The 22,802-nt window shown below is 41.2% G+C and overlaps 1 protein-coding gene across 2 annotated transcripts in view; it reads left to right on the plus strand.

Annotated features, from left to right (window-relative positions):
- Positions 1 to 22,553, plus strand: part of map3k5 (mitogen-activated protein kinase kinase kinase 5) — a 41,074-nt gene extending 18,521 nt beyond the window's left edge. Inside the window, exons 5-30 of one of the 2 annotated variants that reach the window (XM_068341820.1) lie at positions 594 to 762; positions 1,332 to 1,438; positions 2,790 to 2,960; positions 4,162 to 4,274; positions 5,301 to 5,460; positions 6,316 to 6,469; positions 6,621 to 6,728; positions 7,392 to 7,444; positions 8,667 to 8,762; positions 10,569 to 10,650; positions 12,119 to 12,252; positions 13,275 to 13,402; positions 13,528 to 13,664; positions 14,178 to 14,283; positions 15,554 to 15,711; positions 16,714 to 16,891; positions 17,592 to 17,609; positions 18,048 to 18,225; positions 18,672 to 18,840; positions 18,930 to 19,115; positions 19,684 to 19,789; positions 19,908 to 20,151; positions 20,288 to 20,400; positions 20,622 to 20,728; positions 20,861 to 20,937; positions 21,436 to 22,553. In XM_068341820.1, coding sequence (XP_068197921.1) covers positions 594 to 762; positions 1,332 to 1,438; positions 2,790 to 2,960; positions 4,162 to 4,274; positions 5,301 to 5,460; positions 6,316 to 6,469; positions 6,621 to 6,728; positions 7,392 to 7,444; positions 8,667 to 8,762; positions 10,569 to 10,650; positions 12,119 to 12,252; positions 13,275 to 13,402; positions 13,528 to 13,664; positions 14,178 to 14,283; positions 15,554 to 15,711; positions 16,714 to 16,891; positions 17,592 to 17,609; positions 18,048 to 18,225; positions 18,672 to 18,840; positions 18,930 to 19,115; positions 19,684 to 19,789; positions 19,908 to 20,151; positions 20,288 to 20,400; positions 20,622 to 20,728; positions 20,861 to 20,937; positions 21,436 to 21,496 — 3,313 coding nt within the window. In that variant the 3' untranslated portion in view covers positions 21,497 to 22,553. The remainder of the gene's footprint in view (positions 1 to 593; positions 763 to 1,331; positions 1,439 to 2,789; positions 2,961 to 4,161; positions 4,275 to 5,300; positions 5,461 to 6,315; positions 6,470 to 6,620; positions 6,729 to 7,391; positions 7,445 to 8,666; positions 8,763 to 10,568; positions 10,651 to 12,118; positions 12,253 to 13,274; positions 13,403 to 13,527; positions 13,665 to 14,177; positions 14,284 to 15,553; positions 15,712 to 16,713; positions 16,892 to 17,591; positions 17,610 to 18,047; positions 18,226 to 18,671; positions 18,841 to 18,929; positions 19,116 to 19,683; positions 19,790 to 19,907; positions 20,152 to 20,287; positions 20,401 to 20,621; positions 20,729 to 20,860; positions 20,938 to 21,435) is intronic. The other variant, XM_068341821.1, reaches the window with a different exon arrangement.
- Positions 22,554 to 22,802: the final 249 nt, after the last annotated feature.

Consider the following 22,802-nt stretch of genomic DNA (forward strand, 5'->3'; position numbering starts at 1 on the left):
TGGATTAGGGATTGTTTTAGTTAAATCTGTTTTAAGGCAGAACTATTGATTTTAAAAGTAAATGCTGCATCCTGGTTAGTAGTAAGAATGACTTGGTTTAAATGCAATCTAAACCTTTCAAGAGGGTCTCGGTAGTTCAACAGAAAATAAAGTTATCTGTGATCCAACAAATGGATTTTGCAACATTACCGTTTAGAACCCTGAAGAGGCTGCAAACATTTGATTACGTTTTAGATGGGAGTCAATGTCTCGCTATCAAATGTCTTTCTATCGTGGGAGTTTAAACATGGCAGCTTGAAATATTCTGTCCTGTCGACTTTGGAGAGAAGTGGAAATTAGCTCGACTCTCTGGAGAATGTCTGACTGCACACTCATTAGAACTCGGGCCTGTCAGAACTACCCCTCAAAGAGAAACCAAAGCACCAAAAATAATTTGACTTGTGCGCTTTTAATTGGGTTTTTTGTATGGAAGTCACAAAAATAACAAGCTTTTTCCACTTTCAATGTAAGAGGCTTCTGCGGAGGGTGGTAATGGGGTTGTCTTGTAGCGTAGACATATTTCTTCTCATGTTTTATTTCTTGCCCTTTTGCAGCCAGTACTTCCGCGAGACGATCCTGAATGAGATCCGTAAGGCTCGTGAGCTCTACACCGGGTCAGAACTGGCCGCCGAGCTGAACCGGATTCAGCAGCGACTGGACAACGTGGAGTGCCTTTCAGTCGACATCGTCATAAACCTGCTGCTCACCTACCGGGACATCCAGGTACGCCCGTCTAACACCTCTGAACTGCTCCTTCCTGTTAATTCACTTCAACATTTGCATTCACCAGAAATGTAAAAGCTTAAATCTGTTTACTTCCACAAAATCTCCTTCTTGCTTTTCTTAGTGCTGATTAGCGATATCCAAATCAATACTCTTATGGAACCTTAATAGGTTGGATCTTACAAATTACGTTTTTTCAAACTGAGGCCGATCGCACGGCGCCTGCAGCGAGCTCCAGGCAAGGCGTTTGCTCTTAATCTGCCGCTCTTTGCGTTTCTCGCGCTTTGCATTGAGACGGCACTCTCCATCTAGAATGTCCCACTCACCACGGGCAGCGCTCACACTCATGAATGATTCATCACACACACACACACACACACTGAGGACGTGCTGAATTATTCAGCGTGCTCTGGGTGTAGTGGTTGTGCAGGCAAGTTATTAGTGATTGAACTGCTTTTGGTGTTAAGCAGACGGTTGAAGGAATAAAGAGACATCAGGAATTCTCCCTGTGCGACTGGAGGAAGTCGGTGCAGGGAATTATGGGTAATTTATCCTTACTTCTCCTCCAGGATTATGAGTCCATCGTGAAGCTCGTGGAGACCCTGGAGAAGCTCCCGACCTTTGACCCCATGGCTCATCCACATGTGAAGTTCCACTACGCCTTTGCACTGAATCGGTAAGACAGTCACACACACCTCCTGAGAAAATAAAACGGAGAACGTCTTTGACATCTGATCACACCGGCTTGGTGACCCATTCAGGTCCTGAACTTTCCACCTGCAGCAGTTTAAATGATCACCTTGAGGTTCTGCTAAAAGGCCTTCAGCCTGAAGCAATCAAACGCCCGAACAAAAACTTGCTGATTGGTCAGACCGAGCGGCTTCGCTTTTAACTCCACTGGAGGTTGAAGTGTTTGCGAACCGATCGGCTTCAGCCTCTCGACCGCAGCAGAGCAGAGAAAGGAATGCGAATGATTTCTGACCCGGTTGCTGAGAGCCTCGCACCAACGGGGGAAAGAATCTCCTCCTCAAATACCAGCGAGAGAAACGAAGAGATGAAGGAGGAGAGCGCGGCTTTTTGTCTCCCCGAGCATCTCTCCCTCTGGACGGTCTCCATGGTAATAGCTTTCAGCTGGTGTGTTTTATCGAACCATCACTCTGGAAGAGAACTTATGTGTCTCCTTCACACATTACACCGGCGTGAGACCAAACTTAATTTCTTCTTTAAGCTCATGATGCGTTCACTGTCTTCAGAAATGACTGTGGAGAAAGCAGTGCTGAAAAAATCACCATAATAATCAAGAACCTGAAGATATAAATGACCCCTGTTGGTAATTCACATGTTAACTAGTTTGTACATTAATGTGGGAATGTACTATTAAATGGCCTCTCAAGCTTAACCCATATTAACGGTGATTATTCAAATACACCCTGTGAACTGGGTAACTTAAGTGGAGCTTGTTATATCGCTATCCCATAATAATAGCTGTAGTTGTTCCCTAGGTACACACAACACTTAAACACAAGCCTAGATATAATCACTACCTGCTGGTGCAGATTTTGATTGGCCGTTCTCAACCCAGTGATTAATTTTATGGTCCCAAGAATTAACAGGGTCTGGGATTTTTATAAATACTATGTATTTAATGTGCAATGAAATCACAGTAAACCTTTTATTATGCTATAAAAAACAGTCTTTATTCTGTTAGGCACCAAATAAATTCCACTCTCATTATGATTATGTCAGACATCAGTATGGCTTTTCTTCGTTTATGAATTAAGGTAAGAAATTCACTTAAAGGAGAACAATACTGATTTACTCACCAGAGTCTGTTTCCAGGTCTTTGAGAAGCACTGTGAGAAAAAAAAAAAAGCTTCATGGAGCTCCAAAGGAAGATGCATGAAATCTGATTACTTGGTTTGGGTCTGAAAATGCAAAGCCGATTAGGGTTCCCTTTGCCTGACAAAAACGAAGCCAGATTTTTAATTTACCTCCTGCTTTTTTTTTGCTCATACTTGCGAGCGTAGGAGGAACCTGCCGGGCGACAGGCAGAAGGCTCTGGACATCATGCTGCCCCTGGTGGAGGGAGACGAACAGGTGGCGTCGGACATTTACTGCCTGGTGGGACGGATCCACAAGGACATGTTCCTGGAGTCCCACTTCACCGACACGAAGAGCAGAGACAGCGGCGCACACTGGTAAGACACACTGGTGCGTTTAAGGTGACTCCGTGAATTGTGGAACCGCAGTTTAAAGGGTTGGCTGTAAATGACATCATGAATAAAAGATCTCTTTAGAGCTCTTATTGTGAAGGCGTCAACAAGGAGGAAACAAGAGAGCCTGAAGGCTCCAGATGACAGCTTGTTCAGAAGTGGACTTTATAATATATGAACAGATTAAAAAGTCCTCTTTTTTAATTATCTAACACTGCTGGTAACAACACAAATGACAATAGCAGAGTTCTTAGAATACCTTGAAAGCAAAACCTTGTTAAATGAGTCCTTTAAGGTCAGCTATATGTAAGAGAAGTCATGTTTTATTCCATAATCTGATATAGACGACTTTTTTCATTCTATTTCTGAAATCTGTTTTTTTAACATAACTATGTCAGTTTGAAATATTCCGGCTTTAGTGGAACCAGGATATTTTTTCATCGAGGAAAGAAAAAGCAGAGCTTCTCTAATTTAAGACGCAGCATCGCTTCCCTCAACCACAAAATGTCAGGGTGTTGTTGTCAGCTTCAGTTCAGGATGATAATCCTGCTTTCTAGACGTATCATGTGGCTGTTTCATCTCAAAACTGTACGCTGACATTTTGAATGAATGAAAATCATTGGTTTCCCTTTTTTAACTCAGAACCTACCAACAGGTTCCTCAGAACGTTCTTTCCAGGCCTTAACTGTGGATGGTGGAGCATTTGTCGGATGCTAATCAGTCAACTTTTCAGCCCCTTGTTGAATCCAGGCCTTGCAGAACAGGAGAAATAGCTGTGATGGCATCAATAGGGATAATAATACAAAGCTGTTGATTGGCTTCATCTGGATTCGTCACTTGAATATGCTTCTTCCATCTGGCTGAAATATTCAGTCCCATGTCGCAGCTTGGCAGAGGCCTTCTAATAACACCCTTCTCCTCCTCAGCACACCAGATTGCTCATTAAATAAATTAAATTTTCCTGTTTTGTCAGACAACTCACAGTTGCGGTTTGTTCCCAGCTCAATATGGCTGTATTTTTTTAAAAATTTTATTTAATTTTATTTATTTCTAACGTGAAGTCACTTAAGCAGCCGCCAAGACGTCTGCGTTTCCCGGTGAGGATTTGTTACGAAGCGTTTTCTCGGTAGTAAGTGGTTATTTGAGTCGCTCTTTCTTTTCTTTTTTTTCTTTTCTTTTTTGACAGGTTTAAAAAAGGCTTTGAGTCGGAGCCGACATTACACTCTGGAATCAACTATGCTGTACTACTCCTGGCAACCGGTCACCAGTTTGACACGTCTTTTGAGCTGCGGAAAGTGGGTGAGTGGAGGTCGAGGTTGGATATCCGCCCTCGCTGTGATGGATACGGTCACTGCGTTCATCTCAGAGACAAAAAAATTAAACTAAATCACTCAAAAAAAAAAAAAAAAGTTATATATGTAAAGTAGTTTCTACACTATAAGGCGCACTGGATTATAAGGCTCACCTTCAATGAATGGCCTATTTTAAAACTGTTTCACCAGAATAAGGCGCATTATAAGGAAGCTACTGTAGTGTATGTGGTTGTGTTTTAGGTGCTCCTTATAGTGCGGAAAATACTGTATATATACTGTAAATGCTATACATTGCATTTTTTAAATAAACCGGAGCTAAAAACAGACTGAATTTTGGGTGTACATCCATCAGTTAAAGGAAGGAGGTTCTCCAATCCACATTAATAGGTGATAACACAGCAATGCTGTCCCCAACTCAGGTGGGAAATATCCAGCTAATAGCTCCGCTATGCTCACTCACCATTTGTTAATCGTTATGTGCTGAACAGATTTTATATCACACTTTTAACTCTGTCCCGTCCTGTTGATTTCTGTGATGTTTCACAAGATCCACAGTGTTTGGAAGTACAAATCTCCTTTTGTTATGTTAAGTCATGTTATATTTAACCTGTAAATATGCTGTACATTCATGGCAACAGTCCCTCCGGTTTTGCAAGTAACTGCGGTTTGAAGCCCCTTCTTCCAAATAGTCTGCTTTTGCCCCGAGGCTCAAAGACGTTTAGGAATGTGGGGAAAACAGTCGTAGGACTCAGCCTGCAGCTCCCTAAACCAGACCCACCCTCCTCAACCGTAGGCTGCACTCACTCCCACGCTTATCCCAGAAACCCCCACCTGCTCCCCTTAACGTCTGGTTAACACAGTCGGACGTATAGAAGAGGCTTCCCTCGGTAGAAGCTAAGAACATTTACACAAATATAATAATTACTCTTTAAAACTACAGCACTGTGCTGTGAATTGTGGCTGATCCAAGAGGTTGACATCTCGAAGAGCAAATGTCTTTCTTGTTTTCCAGGAGTCAAGCTGAGCAGCCTGCTGGGTAAGAAAGGCAGCCTGGATAAGCTGCAGAGCTACTGGGATGTGGGCTTCTTCCTGGGCGCCAGCATCCTGGCCTGCGACAACACCAGGGTCATCCAGGCCTCGGAGAAACTCTTCAAACTCAAAGCCCCCATCTGGTGAGAATCCAGATAAGACGCTCTCAAGAGTAGCGCGCCGAAAAACATTTTCTGTCTGTGTGAGTTTCCCTTGAAAGTGGCGCAGCCATCTGTGGCCCGGCGTAAAAACATCTGGAGGTTTTCTTACCGGAGAACCCAAAATAAACTCAGAGAACTTGCTCTGCTCTTTTGAACAACACCGTTGTCTCAATGTGGATTAGGTTAATACAACAACCAGCTGCTGGGGCATTTTGTCAGGGGTTTACAGTGTGTACCAGACAAACGTTTGATGAGCCCCCATTCATGTGGTTCACAAGCACCACATGCCACAGTTCATGTGCATATGTTAGCTCTGGGGCTTAGTTTTTCGTAACTTTGTTACTACGTAGTTCTGACTTATTTTTCTCCTGTTTTTCACTCGTATTTTTCATGCTATAATTGCTCATTTTTCTGCGGTAATCAAGGAGCTACTTTCTCAGTTTCTCCGTAGCCACACTGTGTAAACACAAGATCAGCTGATCGAACTGAGACGGCCGAGGAAGATTTGTGGAGAAAAACACAGTGTTTGCAAATGGGAAAGAAATCAAGAGATAATAAAAATTTCCAACAATCGTCACGGACGATGAGAGCTCGCTACATTACTGTGTATACCTTTTTATTCTCTTATATATTATCGATTTATTAGCTCCTCATTCTTAATTTCTCCTTATTCTGACATACTCTGTTTTTTTCTGGAGTACGACTATAATTTTTCCATTTCCATACCATTTTTCATAATGGTAGAGAATCAGATCATAATAAATCCACCAACCATTAGTTGTTTAGTTGTAAACAGTCCAGGAGTTGTAAAGAAACTCCTCTTTTATTCTCTTTCAGGTATCTCCGTTCGCTGGTGGAGACCATCTTGATCTACCAACAGTTCCACAAACCCAGTGGGGAGCAGCCAGCACCCAAGCAGGAGCTGGTGGACTTCTGGATGGACTTCATGGTGGAAGCGACGAAAAAAGACGTCTCCTCTGTCCGATTCCCTGTGAGTGGCTCGCTCTGAGGGGGGGGGGTATCCTCATCTCAGGCTCAGCTCGTCAGGATAAACGTGTAGAAACTAAATAATTCATGCATAAACAGCAAATTTTCACTGCTGCCAAAATCAGAATATTACAACACTTCCTTCTTTCCTCCAGGTGTTGATATTAGAGCCCACTAAAGTCTACCAGCCATCGTATTTGTCCATAAACAAAGACGTGGAGGACAACACAGTGTCTATCTGGCACGTTGCCCCTGACGACAAGGTGAGTCAGCCTCATTAAAGTCATCCAACAACTTTTATGTTAATTTTTAATGGTTAAAGTATTTATCATCATCATCATCATCATTTATAAATCATCCGTGATATTAAACTTAAATGCCATGCATGTGTCTCAGAGGAACAGTTAATACAACCTTTATTGTGGCGGGGAACTGTTTCCTCCCTGCGATAGTTTTAATGATAGTTTTAAGACTGCTTGTTATAGCATGTTAGCACACATTATTATAATATGCATGTGAAATCAGTTAAGTTGTGTGTAATACAGACGTGCCGTCACTGACAGGTAATCTACATAAGATACAGGTAACCATGGCAACAGTAGCGATGCTTTATAATGAACTTTTAACTAATTCAAAACCTATGAGAGCCTTTTGTTCTGTTCTGGTCTCTTTGGTGAGTTGCTACCCTGTAATGATGGACCCCTGTTCCTTTCTAGAGATTCTTTGGTTATTGTTATTTGATTGTTTCGTCATGTTGTCGTACATTATTGCTCAAACGTACTGCAGCACGTAAGTGGCTCATCACCGGAAACCAATCCCTGCTCTCCTCTCCTGTCTCTTTATTAACGTGAGATCTGACGGCACATGAGGGCTAACGCTGCTACCAGACTATAATGTAATGATTTGTTTTCTGATCCATCCTGCAGCAAAAGGGGATCCACGAGTGGAACTTCAGCGCCACGTCAGTCCGAGGCGTCAGGTCAGTGTCTGCTGCCTCCATTCACTGTCACTATGACCTGACACCCGGCTCCAGAGGACGATGCCTTCAGTTTCTAAACATTTCTGACGGCCGTCATGACTCCTTTAAACCAACCCGTCCCTTCAGGAGACCAATGAATAAATTCATTAACATTCATATGTATGGATAGAATGCTAGTGCACCATCAAGCCTCATCATTAGTAAAATCTATTGATAAATAAGGATCATAAATAGGATAGAAAACAAGACAGAAAAAAGGCTGGTGCTGCATTTAAGGACATGTTGGATAATCAGGAAAATAAAATTCCAGATTCAAATTTAGAGTACCTGTTTATTCGCTAGAATATAATGTTTAAAACTTAATAAGGAATCAAGTACTTCTGATTTTGTGCTAAATTTGTACATTAGCACAGTGCATGTTTAAATCCTTTGCATCCATGTGATGGATGGTGATTAGGCTCCAACATGTTGCATGTTCACAGCTATCTTTTGCAAAAGTGCAGCAAAATTAATTTCATTAAATACCCACTGTGTTAAAATGTAATTAACGTACAGTAACAGCTGATTCTATAAATGCGCTTGACAATCACTCCAACTCCCCCGATCTCTGAATTCTCCGTCTAATTCCGTGGAGAGGTTTTCACGACGTCTTCTCTGCGCCTCCTTCTCCGCTTCCTCCAGAGGAAGTCGGTGTCAGATCCGGGAGAAGTGGAGGGCTTGTGCTCACATGTTGCTAGGGAACGACCCATTCTCTGTGCCCACTCAGCCTGCAGACAGCGAGCAGGACACAAAAGCAGCAACGCGAGCAACAAAAAGATCACACATACTGTACAATCGGTTGGTTGTCTGGCTAAGTAGCTTTGGTCTTGACACACTGGCTGAGTGTGTTTTAAAAGCTTATCCGTGTTCATAAAAATGTTCATTTAGTTGTTGAATTAAAGCTTTCTCCATCTTTTGTCAGAGAGGTCCTCATTGTGTATTTTGATGATTGGCTAAACTAATTTTTTTTGCGCGCTACAGGATGCGTATCTTGAAAAGCTTGTAGTCAGAGCACCACATACTTCCTGATAGGATATATTGATCTGCTGTACATTCCCAAGGCCAACCACTTACATTCACTCTTTTTATTCACCCCAGAGTTTGATGGTTGACATATTTCTTCATGCTTCATTCAGTCTCTATACTGTATCTGTTAATACGTGTTTACCGTTTTTGTCCTCAGCATCTCCAAGTTTGACGAGCGCAGCGCCTTCCTCTACGTCCTTCACAACGCAGAAGATTTCCAGATCTACTTCTGCACAGAGATTCACTGTAGAAGGTTTGTTCTCCAGTTTCTATGTCTGTAAAAGAAATAAACAAACTTTGCACTACATATTTAAAGTTTATTTTATCAGGGTTTATGGGCTAGTGACTAAAATGTACTCAGAATCAAATCACGGATTTATTCAACGATGATAAATCTGAATATATTATTTCTAATCCGCTAACGTTGGTTGCCAGGCTTGATATATTTTACCGTATTCATCATCAGCATTTAAAGTGAAGTGTTTATTTGTAACTTTTCAAGTGATTTATCATCGGAAATTATGAATAATTGATCTTACAAAGAATGGCATCCAATTTGTTAAACATCTAGCCATTAAACTCCTAATGCACGGCCATTATGCACTGGAGCTAAATGTCGTTAAAACCCACAAAACTCTGTTATGAATTCTAACACCGATCCCATTAACCTCATCCAACTAAGAGTCCATCGTGAATTTACGGAATCTGATATCTTCATCAGTCAATTTCTATTTCAGGAGAAGCTTTTGTTACAGTGGAAGATTTACTGATAGAAAATTAGAGTGACTGTCAGATCATTATTTCATAACATCTGCCATCGAACGTACAAAGACTGGATTTAAAGAATTAAACTGTTAACATCAAACATCAGACCCGTGGGAAAGAATATTACCTTTTTTCACACATTTTAATTACCGTGGATGTTTTCACACCAATGGATCTGGTCTGAAAACACCCTGATAATCCACTCACACAACTTTTCATTATTTGCTACTCAAAATTTGGTGCAAACACTCATATCTTTCCCGAAAAACAAATGTCAACCCTCTCAAACTGCTGGCTGTACCCCCCACCCTTATGACAGTTCGTGCACTCTTGTCAACTTTGCACTCAGGTGGGAAATTTTGCACTTTTTTGTCACCACTTGTTTCATTCAGCCACCATCCTGTTCCTGATGCTGAATGTTTAGACTTGTCACACCAGAGGCTCCAGAGCACTCCCAGTTCCGTTCTGAGGAGTGCGAGAGCTGGTGAGTCATTGCCTGCTGCTCTTAAGAAGCTGCGATACTTTATCACAGGAGGGGGGGAAAGGGTGACGCTGGGAAGGGAGGGGCGAGAAAAAGGGAGGAATGAAGGAGCGGACGAAACTGTAGAAAAAGAGGAAGGAGCTGGTGTGGTGTTTGTGGATCTGCCTGAATGATAATGTGGGTGCACAGGCACACCTGCTGCAGGGCATATGTGGCGGCGTGACAAGGCAGCGTGCGATTTCACAGCTTGTGTGCAGCGACAGTTGTTAAGGTCATCATATGTATGTGTTTGTGTGGGAGGTGAGCAGGTAAACATTATATGCAGTAAATGTGTCGACTGTGGCCTCATTAAACTTATTTAATGTTGTGTTTTTTTTAAATATTTTATAAACATGAACCATTTGTTGTAAATGCCATCACTTTAATCATAGGGAGAATTATGCTATAAACAAGCAGAATAAATAAATAGTTAACCGGTTTTACAGGTTTGGAGGATTTTTTTTAAACTATATAATATTAATTTGTGGAAATTTACTCACTTTATGCAATCTGGAGATTAATGTGAACAATCTGTTCTGCATTATTTCACACCAGTAACTATAGCCACTAAATTAAAAATAGCTGTCTGACTAATTAAGACGTGATTCCAGCCTGCTGTTTATATAATTGTCTCCCTGAATATAAATAAGTTTCAAGCTTAACATCAGTATTTCTTTTATGATTTTATCACAGAGAGTAGAAACAAAATACACTATTTATTTCTAAGAACCCAACTGATGCTGTTTAAACCTAATCTGGCTTTTTCCGTCCCAGATTCTGCGATCTGGTCAACAGCATAACGGAGGAGGCCTGGAACGGTCCGGAGGAGGGGGACTGTGACACTGATGCCTTAGAGGTGAGATTAGAGCCACTTCCATATTGATTAGAGGTATTTAGCCTCATATAACATGATTGATCTGTTTTGTTTATCACTTTAAAATTGATCGGAAATTCCTTCCTATAATTTAGTCACCTCGCAGTTATTACTTTCACATCCGGCTTTAAAAAAATTTAACCAGCTTGTTTTTGTTAGTGGTGTGGTTCCATCCTGTGGTTTCTTTGTGTTGTCTTTGCCTGCTTTCACATGTCACAGGAATTATAATGTTGTTTCGGTGTGTCAGTCCAAAAAAAATTGTCTCAAAATAATCTTGTGACGGTTTGCACGTGCTCCTTGTTAGTAATTGTTCAAGCATAAAGAAAGCATAGATTTCTCCACAAATGGCATTAATAACCAGATTGAAACCCAGCTGCAGACCCAGAGAGGGTGAACGGTTCCCCTGCTGAGATAAGATCTGCTGCTGCTCTTACCTTCCTCTGGGAAAAGATAATTGCCCCAAAACAGAACCGCACCCTTTTCGCAGTAACTCACTAGCTCAGGGCAGATCAGATGACGGACAGAGTTTCTCGCAAGAGTTACTTTCATTTTCACTGCTGTCAGTCTAATGTTATTCTTTTGTGAGATCATTTACCACATCACGGTTAATATAAGTCTAAGTGGAGACTTCTGTATCGAGCATCACAAAATGTAGCTGGTTTCAAGTAATTTCATTACCCATAGCCATATCTGAACATAAATGACAAATAAGTTATCAAATAAGTTAATGTATATTGAAACTGTTTAACACACACACAAAAAAGCAGGAAGTCATTACTGGATTCTGTATCAAGAAAATGAGGACAAAAGAACAAGTCTTTTTTTTTTTTTCTCAGTGGGTTAGATCTCATACTATAAATCATCATATCAAATAAAATCGCAACTCATCAGAGCAAAGTTATTATTTACATGATTTAATTCAGTTTATTTATTTGTAGGGCGTGTTCAAGGGATACAAGTTAGAATGAAAGCAAACTATGATTTTTGTTGCTGCTGCTTTATTATCATCGATACCTGAAACGCTGTGTAAAACCTTTGAGACAACCTTAGCAAAGGACTTACGCTGAGGAATGTTTAAATAACAGCCAGTTTGATCATTCCACAGGAAAACAGGTTCACCGTTCACAGGAATGTAAGTGGTTTCAGTACGGGTGGAGATGAGTTTGAAACCACGCGACTGCATAAAGGGTATTACTAAATGGACTCAGGAACATCAGACACAGAGATCAGAAATGTGTTCCAGGTAACAGGAAGAGATGATCAGAGAGAGTCAGGAAGGAAGTCTGGACCGTGACCAGGCATGACAAGTCAAACATTACCTCGTCTGGGAACCTTTCTACCTGAGCCAAATTTGCTTTCACCGTTAGAGGCTACTTACCAAAAAAAAAAAGTCGGGACGTGTGAGATTTAATTTATTGTTATGGTGTGTGCTTCTTGCCCTTTTCTGCAGTACGACTATGAGTACGATGAACTCGGAGACCGTGTGATTCTGGGAAAAGGCACATTTGGGGTGGTGTACGCGGGCCGGGACCTCAGCAACCAGGTCCGCCTGGCCATCAAAGAAATACCAGAGAGAGACAGCAGGTGAGAGTCTGCTGTGATGATCGTCTGGTCAGCTACGTTTTTATTCTGCTGTTTTTTATGAAGGGGTGAATTTAGTTTTTGTTACGTTCATTACTTTTGGCCTCACAAATCCCACACATAACTTTAACAGCAAACACACAATGCCTCTGTAGGTGTGTTAACTTTATATCTTCAGTGTTGTGTCATTTATTTGCTCATTTATCCTTTATTTCACCAATAAATTACCATTGAGACGCGAAATCTCAGATTTCAACAATTAAAAATCATAAAGGACAAACAATATAAACTTATAATAACTAACAAAGGAAAAGAAATAGAAGAAGACCATTCCAGAGATACCGTAACTCTGTCCATCACAGGTTGTAAAACAGGAACACTTGTCCTGCAGGGCAACATGTAAAAGACCTTTAAAGGTATTCAGAGACAGGAATGCTTCTAAGGGGATTGTATTTTACCACTCGTTCTGTATCCAGAGAGAATAAAAGGAAGAAGTGGTTTCACCACGCTCTGTGAGCTCCCTGGGGATATATGAAAGAGTCTGAACAGTGGATATGATGCTATCGCTGCTGGAACAGCAGGATAGAAGGCTGCTGATATTAGTTTGGACATTTACTTAACAATGCTTTGACATTGTTAAGTATTTTGTCTTTTTTACATTCAAGACAAATTTTTGTTTTTACAGTCAATCCTGTGGAGTTGAAAAAGTACCCTGCAGGTAGATTGTGGCTTGATTTAAAGAGGACACCATTACATAATTGATTGTATCATCTGCATGAAAGTGTATCCTAGCTTTAAAAAAACAGAAAGTAAAATGGGATGGAAGTAGATCCCTGAGGGACGCCTTTGTTTACTGTGAGTGAAGCTTAGGTATAGTCTTTGCTGAGATCTTTTCATGATATCGACAAGAACAGAATTTGATATTGAAAAAGGTAGGTATGCTTTTTGGGTATTTAATCTATCTGCCATTTTTTCTGGTCCAACGTGTGTAGAAGGTTAACTCGATGTTATTTTTTAAATTACAGGTACTCGCAGCCGCTCCACGAGGAGATCGCTCTCCACAAACACTTAAAGCACAAGAACATCGTCCAGTACCTCGGATCCATCAGCGAGAACGGCTTCATAAAGATCTTCATGGAGCAGGTGCCTGGAGGTAAGCTGTGCTTTTCATTTAAAGAGGAAAACACAACAGATTTAGATTTAATTTTATCTTATGAAACTTAAGATCAAGATTTATCCAAACATTTTGTGAAACTTTCTTTGCATCACCTTGTCCAGGGAGTCTGTCCGCCCTGCTGAGGTCCAAGTGGGGCCCTTTGAAAGACAACGAATCCACCATCGGCTTCTACACCCGGCAGATCCTCGAGGGGCTCAAATACCTGCACGACAACCAGATAGCTCACAGAGACATCAAGGTGACCACACAGATTCTTTTATTTGGATTTTTATCATCATATCTGTGGAGTCATTAGCTTTTTCATTAGTTTGCATTCATAAAAAAAAAAAATGCTGTCTTTGGGATTTAAACTCTCTTATAGCCTCAGCTTTAGCTATGTGATATCAATAATAGAAAATAAGAAATGTTAAATGTTTAGAGTGAAATCCTTCCCTGTTTGGTGACCTAGAAATCTTTTTCCTTCTGTAAAATCTCTGCCCCGTTTTATCTCCCTGTGACAAACCAACACTGATAACACCTCAGCAGCCGCTTCGCCCTGCATCCGCCTGTTATAGCGACAGGGGCATGTAAGCGCCATTATCACCGCATTAATGTTAATCACCTTCTTTTTTGGCCCGGATGTCACTTCTCCTCCTCCAGCCTGCTGTTCATCACCTTGAAAGATTTGCGCCACCTTACGTTATCTCGGGTTCATCGGGAGCAGAGCATTTCAGTGTGTGCTGTTCTGATGGATGTGTTTCCAATCCCTCAGGGTGATAACGTCCTCATCAATACCTACAGCGGCGTCCTGAAGATATCAGATTTTGGCACGTCCAAGAGGTTAGCTGGGATCAACCCCTGCACTGAGACCTTCACAGGTGTGTGTAATTGTGTGTTTGTGTGCCCCCCCCCCCATCACTGGCAAAATCACTGCTTTAGTTTCTCACATTTTCCTTAAAAAAGAATGTAATGCTTGACTGTTAACTTCCTGACATTGCCAATAATAGCTGCTGTTGCTATTCCGGGGAGTTGGGCATGCATGAGTCAGATCAGGCAATTTTTGAGCGTGTCTGATGTCAGCACGACAGCAGCCAATCACAGCGCAGTTTGCCCACTTGGATGGGAATATCTGCCTTTTGTTTGCCAGAGACAGGAACCTACCTACCCAGAATGGCAAGAGCTCTTTCAGGAAACTGGGCTCCACTTTTTTTCTCTTTCTTTTAAAAAATTTTTTTTTTAGCCGGGTCCAGCTATTAGTGTGTCCCGGTCTGTTTTTAGCTCAGCACACAAGCCTCTAAAAGCAGCTCAAGCAGCCCAGCAGGCTATAATTAGCACAGAAGACTCCTTTCAACAGGAAGCTGAGACTTTAAACTCAGATGTGATTACTGATGGCACGGAGAGACTCGCCTGAACCTGATTGGTTAGCTGTGATAATTGTGCCTTTACCTTCTAATTGATAATTATATTTAAAGCGCACTGTGTTAGGTGATTTGTTTCAGCATGGTTAAACGTAATAAAAATATTTAAATATTATTAATAACTTTGTTGTGTAGCTTATTTTTTAAAAGTGTGTATTTCAACTTTTTTTTTTTTGGAACCAAAGCTGTCGATGATTAAAGAACAAGAGTGCAATTTTGAAGCAGAACTTTTCTTGTTTCAGACTGCGTGTAATTAAAATTGATTTCCTGCACATTCCTAGCAGAGTCATAGTCAATAATTGACTTTATTATTTATTCATTTACTTATTTGTTAGGTGCGAAAGAGGAAAAGCAGTAGTTTGATACGAGTTCACCCTCTGACAGCCAGATGAATGGGTTGTTAGAACCCTGGCACATATTGGTAGCTGTGAAGCTAAAGCTACATGTGGTATCTTTATTTTATGTTAAAGTAGGAAAAGATGATCATTTATTAAATCTTAACAGGAACAGTCTCCTGGTGAGGAGAAACGCTACTCCTATAGATGGTTTTGACATATTAAGCCAGAGCCAGATAGCTATTAGCCTACCTACGCATAAAATCTGGAAACAATTGGTAAAAGGCCATGTGTGAAAGTAGTAAATTATGCTTTCCAACATTTTTAAGGTGTATTACTTGACATGTAATCGGTTTGACCCCTAGAATTTATCGTTGGTATTTATTTTTGTTCAGGCACACTACAGTACATGGCTCCTGAAATCATAGACAAAGGTCCTCGAGGTTACGGGAAGCCGGCTGACATCTGGTCTCTAGGCTGCACCATCATAGAGATGGCTACTGGGAAACCACCGTTCTATGAACTGGGAGAACCACAGGCTGCTATGTTCAAGGTGAGAATCTCCCATAATGCCTCCTGGTAGCGGGTTTAATTTTAGCAAGTTGTTCTAGCATGGAGTACGTCTCCTCCTTCCTTCCAGAGGTCGAAGGGACTTTATTTCTATTAAGGTGAAATTTCATCACCTCTTAGAATATCTCAGATAGTCAGATGACACTTCTGTCAGACAAGCCGACCTGATTTAACCCCGTGTAAACACTCCACATCCATATGGTTGAACAATACAACTCAAGTCAACTCCATTCTTAACGGAAACCAAAACGGACGGATCGTCCGCTGTGCACCTGCGTAGTTTCCCCGCCTGCGTGCTGTAATGCGATCCGCTTTAGGATGGAAACTCCAAATGCTGCACACATAAAGATTTGTTTAAACACAAACACGTATAAAACCAACAAAGTCTCCTCTGTTTGCTTTTTCGTCCCCCGTGTCTGTGTGCACGTGTCTTTGTTTGAAACCCATTACTCACTCCATTTACGGCGCGTGTTTGCTTTGGATGGAGATGTAAAGAGCCCCACGTCAATGAGATATTGTTCTTATCCATGTGTGGTCCATTAAAGATGTTTAAGGCTCGCCGCGGAGAGCATTAACTCGCTCCCGTCAAATCCTGGACCTTTCCGTAGGATGTGATTTAATTAAATGGCTTTGAATTTACACAAGGAGGCTTGTGTTACTCTGCTGAATGTTCCCTTTAGTGAGAGCTCCTCACAGAGGCTGGAGAACGATCAGAGAATTCATGACGCTGCTTGTACGATCAGATCGGGATCATGCGGTTCCTGTAGTGCGTATGGTGTGAAGAGTTATCCCAAAAAGTCATGCAGTCCTGATAAATGCTTCATTCATCCCCGTGGAATGTCTCCAAGGAGGGGCATGTCCCTTAAGTCGACATTCTTTAACAGCGACAGCAGGAATTTCTAGCGTTCTTATTGTCAGAGCCTCATGCTTCAACTTTCAACATTTTGATCTCCTTCTGAGCCGAATGTGTTTCCTTTTTCTGCAGGTGGGCATGTTTAAGATCCATCCAGAGATCCCAGAGTCCATGTCCCCGGAGGCCAAAGCCTTCATCCTGCGCTGCTTTGAGCCCGACCCGGACTCTCGCGCGACCGCTTTGGACCTGCTCACCGACGAGTTCCTCACCGTCACCAGCCGCAAGAAGAAGAGCAAGAGCAGCTTCTCGGGTGGGTTCGGTTGTGGTTCAGGGTTTTCTTCACCGGGACATCCATTAGCTTCCATCTCATTAAAATAAAAAGTCAGCTCACTGTTTGTGCAGTGAGTCACAAAAAGTCAACGGAACAAGAAAATGTAGAACAAACACGAGCATCAAGAAATACGTCAAAAGGATTTTATCCTTTAAATTGAGTATGAAGCTCCAGACATGTGATGGTTAACTTAGCATGAAGGAACAAGAAAGGGGACAAAATCCACCTCTCAAGCTCCCTAAGTCACACAGTCATGCAACAGTCATGCAAACGCATGGCTCAGCAAAGTGAGTCCCCAATGGGAATGGATGAAAGTAAAGAGAGTTTGCAAGAAGAAAAGATGATAAAATAAAGAAACAGAAGAAATGGAATAGAAGGAAACCAGCAATTTGCATTTCCCGGACAGCCCGAGGTGTGCTTTCTTTACCTTTTACGGAATAACGTGGAACCTGAACGCAGCCATTGTTTGAATTTCACAGTAATCTCTCTGGGTTACCACCCTGCAGCAGCGAGGCTATCATGTGCTCTTGCACCAGCGTGGAAGATTAGGAAGAAATGTTTAAAGCTCACACCGCTTTGCGTGCCAGGAAATCTGCCAACAACCTCACCTGAAATTGTGTTTTGATGTGTTCTTGTGTAAGTGCTGACACGTCATTTGTGCTTCCTCCTCCCCCCACAGCTTTGTCACCAGTGACAGGTGAGGCGCTTCGCTGTCTCCGCTGCTTCTTCTTGCAGGAACTGCTTCATGCTTTGCATGTCGGTGAAACGTCTGCCTTGCTCGGCTGAAGAGTATCTAGGCTACCGTTTTCTGTTTTGTTTTTTTGATTCTGCTATTTTTATTCTACCTGCCTCGCACGACTCTGCCCTTTGCAACAACTCCAAATAGACATTGCACAACTTGACTGCTTTCCAACTGCTTGAATGTTTTTCTAATCCCTGTTTCGTAATTTATAAGCACTGGTTGTAAAAATCTCTTCTTGCTAAACATGATGATAGAGATATAATCTGATTTTTACTGCTGTTTTTGGTTCCCGCTCTTCCGCCGTGCTACAAAGCATCAGATCGTTAGTCCATAAATGATGCGTCAGGTGTGATAAATGGTTTTAATTTTCTTTCCTTTCACCGTATTCCTCAGAGTACCTTCGCAGCATCTCCCTGCCGGTGCCGGTGGTGGTGGAAGACACCAGCAGCAGCAGCGAGTATGGCTCCGTCTCCCCTGACAACGACCTCAACACCAACCCCTTCATCTTCAAGCCCAGCATCAAGTGCTACAGCGAGAGGGATGTCAAGGGGCCCCGATCCCTCTTCCTCAGGTGGGGGCCTAGAAATGCCATCTTTACGTGATCAATCATAGGTTCCCGTCGGCTGAACTGATCACAACGCAAACACTGGTTTATCATCATCAGTTGCTTTCTACCAGTTATGACCAGTTCAGCCACAGATGTTTTTATCTTAGTGGAGTAATATTATTGCATCAATTAATAAATTTCACTTGCATTGAGTTATATTGTTAATAGAACTGCTTTTCCCTGCCTGCAGTCCTGTGTCAATTCATGACAGCTCATGTTCTTTTTATTTTTAGAATGAGTAGAGTGAATAGTTGAATTTACACCTGCTTTGATGCAAAATCAGTGATTTAAAGCCATAAAATTCCCTTTTATTTCACTAATTTTTAAAGCTCTACTTCTATCTTCCTAGAAATTAGATTATTTCTGAAAACTATTTTAGTTCTATTCTTTATTGTTTCTTTTCTGTTCAGCATTCCGGTTGAAAACTTTGAGGACCACAGCGCACCTCCGTCTCCAGACGAAAAGGATTCCGGTTTTTTTATGCTGAGGAAGGACAGCGAGAGACGGGCCACCCTGCACCACATCCTGACTGAGGACCGGGACAAGGTGGTGACCAACCTGATGGAGGCTTTCACTCAGGTCGGTAACAGAAGACGCCATCAGTCAAAAAAATGAGAGATATTTATCTTGTAAAGCTCTGCCATGCATCCTTTCCCTCTCACTTCCAGGGCTCAGAGGATATTAAACTAAAGCCTCAGCACATCTCCACCCTCGTGGTCAGTCTGGCTGACTTTGTCCGCATGGCGGACAGGAAAATCATTGCCAGCACTCTGTCTCAACTCAAGCTGGAGCTGGATTTTGACAGCGTCGCCATCAGTCAGTTGCAGGTTGTGCTATTTGGCTTCCAGGATGCTGTAAGTGTACAGTCGTCTTGTCTGCAAGAAAATGGATGGATGGATGTTATATGTTTACATGAGCTGCAGAGGCTACCATGTTGTAGGTGCATCTGCACAAAAAAATCATGCAAATGACTGAAATACTTTTATTTTTGGTTCTAAAAGGTGAATATGTGGTGAGTAATTGCACATTTTGTTAAAAGGCACTTCTGAAATGTCTTTATAGCAGGTGCTTTTTTTAATATTTGCAATGGGTGTTGCATAATCCTGCAAAAACTGTAAGCTCTGATACCCCCTGCTGGTCATCAATGCAAACTGTTAATAAAAGAGGAGAGAATTTTTAAAAAATCAATAATATATGAATAATATTCATTGTGGTGCATGCATTTTAAAGAAACTATAACTAGTGATAAAATATTTACCTTATTAGCAATAATTTTCATCTTTAAAGCTCAGTATGTGAATATTTGGTCAGGAAACAAGCACAATTTACAATTAAAAATATATGCACTATGAATATAATTTTTTCATCATGATGAAACAAAGTAAAAGTGTGTCTTCTACTGTGAAACTTTACCGTCTTCAGGTGAACAAAGTGCTGCGAAATCACAACATCAAGCCTCACTGGATGTTCGCTCTGGACAACATCATCCGCAAAGCTGTGCAAACGGCCATCACAATCCTGGTGCCAGGTAAATTCATGGGTGTCTGAGCAGAAAAGGCAGTTATCAGTTAGGTTGAGTTCTACTCACATGGCCTGGTCGATTAATTGATTGATTGATTGATTGATTGATCATTCTCTGCGTTTAGAGCTGAGGCCTCACTTCAGTCTGGCCTCCGAGAGCGACGCAGCCGACCAGGAGGACGTGGACGACGATTGCGAACCGGAGAGAAACTCCACCCACCGCAGCCGGACGACTCCCGTCGCCACCCACGACGACACGGTGGCCACCTCCGGAGTGAGCACGCTCAGTTCCACTGTCTCACACATGTCCCAGAATGCACAGCACTCTGTGAGCATGCAGCTGGGCAGGATGAAGCTGGAGACCAACAGGTAGGCATGAGCTGGGATCGGATGCGTTACTGCTGCAGGGAATCAAACTAATGATCGTTTTATGATTTATTCATCAGTTTCTGCTGATGAATGAACATCTTCATGTTCATATTATCTCTGATTTGTATGAATCCAGGTTGCTGGAGCAGCTGCTGGAGAAGGAGAGGGAATATCAGGCCATCCTGCAACAAGTGCTGGAGGAGAGAGAGCAGGAGATCAGAATCCTGAGGCTTCGGTGTGAGCCTGCAGGTCTGGACTGCATCAAACACTCATGACCATGATTCAGCACCTCTAAAATTGAAATTTTCTTCAGAATTATGTAGCTTTTATTCAATTGCTGATTATAGGTGACACATATTTTTTATATGTACTGGACTATTTTTCACATCCTGGTGCTACAGCAGTTTGTTTCCTGTGCATCTGGAGGATGAAGGATTTCTGAAGGAGTCTGTTTCCTGTATTTCTGGCAGATACGTCCTCATCATCGGGGGAACCAGAGAGACAGAGGACACATGAAGACCCGGATCTGACCAGCTGGCTCAGGCTTTATGGTGCCGACCAGGACTCCATAGACAGAGTGAGTCCCTGCTGGTTGTAAAGGTCACACCACTGGTTACACAATGCTTACTAGAACCACTGAGATATAAAAACTGCTGTTTGTTGATCTGTGAAGGATGTTTTCATATTTAAGACCATTTTGTCTCTCCAGATACTGGATGAGGAGTATACACTGAATGACATTCTCCACGACGTAACAAGAGACGATCTGAAGGGTTTGAGACTGAGGTTGGAAAGCTGTTCATTTCTTTAACTGAATTACTTTATTTCGTATTTAACTGTAGTAAAAGCCATAGATAATGTGCCTTCAATGAGAATAAAATCAACAGCACTGCAGCCCGGCTGAAAGGAAACAGAGCCAAACCTGTATGAACTGTATTTATAGCATCGAGTAGAATAGAATTTTTTTGCTGATGTGTTTATCTGATCTCAGGTGTGGTTGCATGGGACATTTTACTCATTTCATTAGCACGAAGCTAAAATCTCTAATTTCTCAGAAAGTATATTAATTGTGTCCATAAAGCAAAGATTAATTCTCTGTCTGCAGGAAAGACTCATGCAACATTAATTGAAAGCTGATGATCTTGTGCACATCCATACATAATAAATTTAAATTTAAATTTGGAATTGTGCATTGGGTATTATAGATGACGCTGTGACGTGGATGCAGTACAGGTGTTTCTCTCTGCTGATGTAAAACTAACATTCTTTTCTCTGTCCTGTCAGAGGTGGGATTCTGTGTAAACTATGGAAGGCCATCACAGACTACAGGCAGAAACCAACCTGAGGCCTTAAGAGGTGACAAGCACTCAGACAAGTCAGGACCTTTGTCCCAATAGTTAGTTATTCTGCTCCTTACCTCAGCATTTATACGGGCAGGACTTTCAGGAGAAGAGCCTGTGTTTGGTGCACAGAGCAGCCGCCCAAACACACTATGGACTCTTAAACCGGTGACGTCACGGGTCTTTTGATAGATTCCAGAACAGGATCGATGGAAGGTCACTTTGAACCCAACAATTCCTGAGAAGTGCCACTAGATTTGCCATGCCTTATGGACATTACAGCTTTTTGTTACTGATGCATAGAGATGACAGTTGGGTGAGAAATTTGTTGGAACATTTATTCTGCCGGTGTTTACAGATCTGGAGACTGAACCGTTTTCTAACACAAGCCAACCGAACGCTATTTTCAAACTCATCAGTACTAATGTTTTTATCATAGGTGTCTTATCACTACTTTATTTAAATGTACTTTTAATTTAATTGTTATGGTGATCTGAAGGATGTCAGCGCATGCCCTGTTTTTAATTTTTATTTTATATCCATACCAATACTTTTTTAAGTTGTGTATGCTTTTTCCACATTTCCTTTTATAAGACAAATCTACGTTTTTATTTTTCAGCAGTGTGTAAATAATGTGTTATAAAATGTGAATTGCATTTATGTACTTAAAAGATATTGATAGCATTGTTAAATTTCAATGTGGATTGGACCGAGTCTTTTATGAACACATTTCAAAAATGAATTGTAGGAGTAGTTCAATTAATATTAAATATGTATTCAATATTTTTCTCAAATTTTATTGTTGTACACTGACAAAATTGTGCTTATATAGTTTGTGTAGACATTATCATTCTGTAAGATGTATGCTTTAAGGAGAATTTAAAAATGAAATCAAATTTCATATGAAAGACGTTTTATAAAACATGAAAACAAAAATGGGTAAAATTATCATGAGCAGTGTGTCCATTTTGTTTCATATCTAAAATTGTGTCAATATTTTTGTGTCATATTGTTAAAATAAAGCTTTTCATCTTGAAACTGTGAAAGAAAGTGTGAAATGTGAAATATTCTTTTTACAGATCCAATTGACTGGTGTTTAACTTTGCCATCTAAAGAAGATGACAATGTTGAACACCAGTCAATTGTGTTTATTTTTAGAAGTTTTGGATGTGCAAAACGTCTAAGAATATCTACTCAGTCAAGAATTCTATTTCTTTTTCCTATAAAATATAAGCACATCTGGACAAAAGTCTGAAAATGTTTAATTTTAAAATAAAATGTGTAATGATGCCAACAAAAGCTAATTTTTTG

The sequence above is a fragment of the Antennarius striatus genome, chromosome 19 (genome assembly GCF_040054535.1).
Source record: "Antennarius striatus isolate MH-2024 chromosome 19, ASM4005453v1, whole genome shotgun sequence".
NCBI lineage: Eukaryota > Metazoa > Chordata > Actinopteri > Lophiiformes > Antennariidae > Antennarius > Antennarius striatus.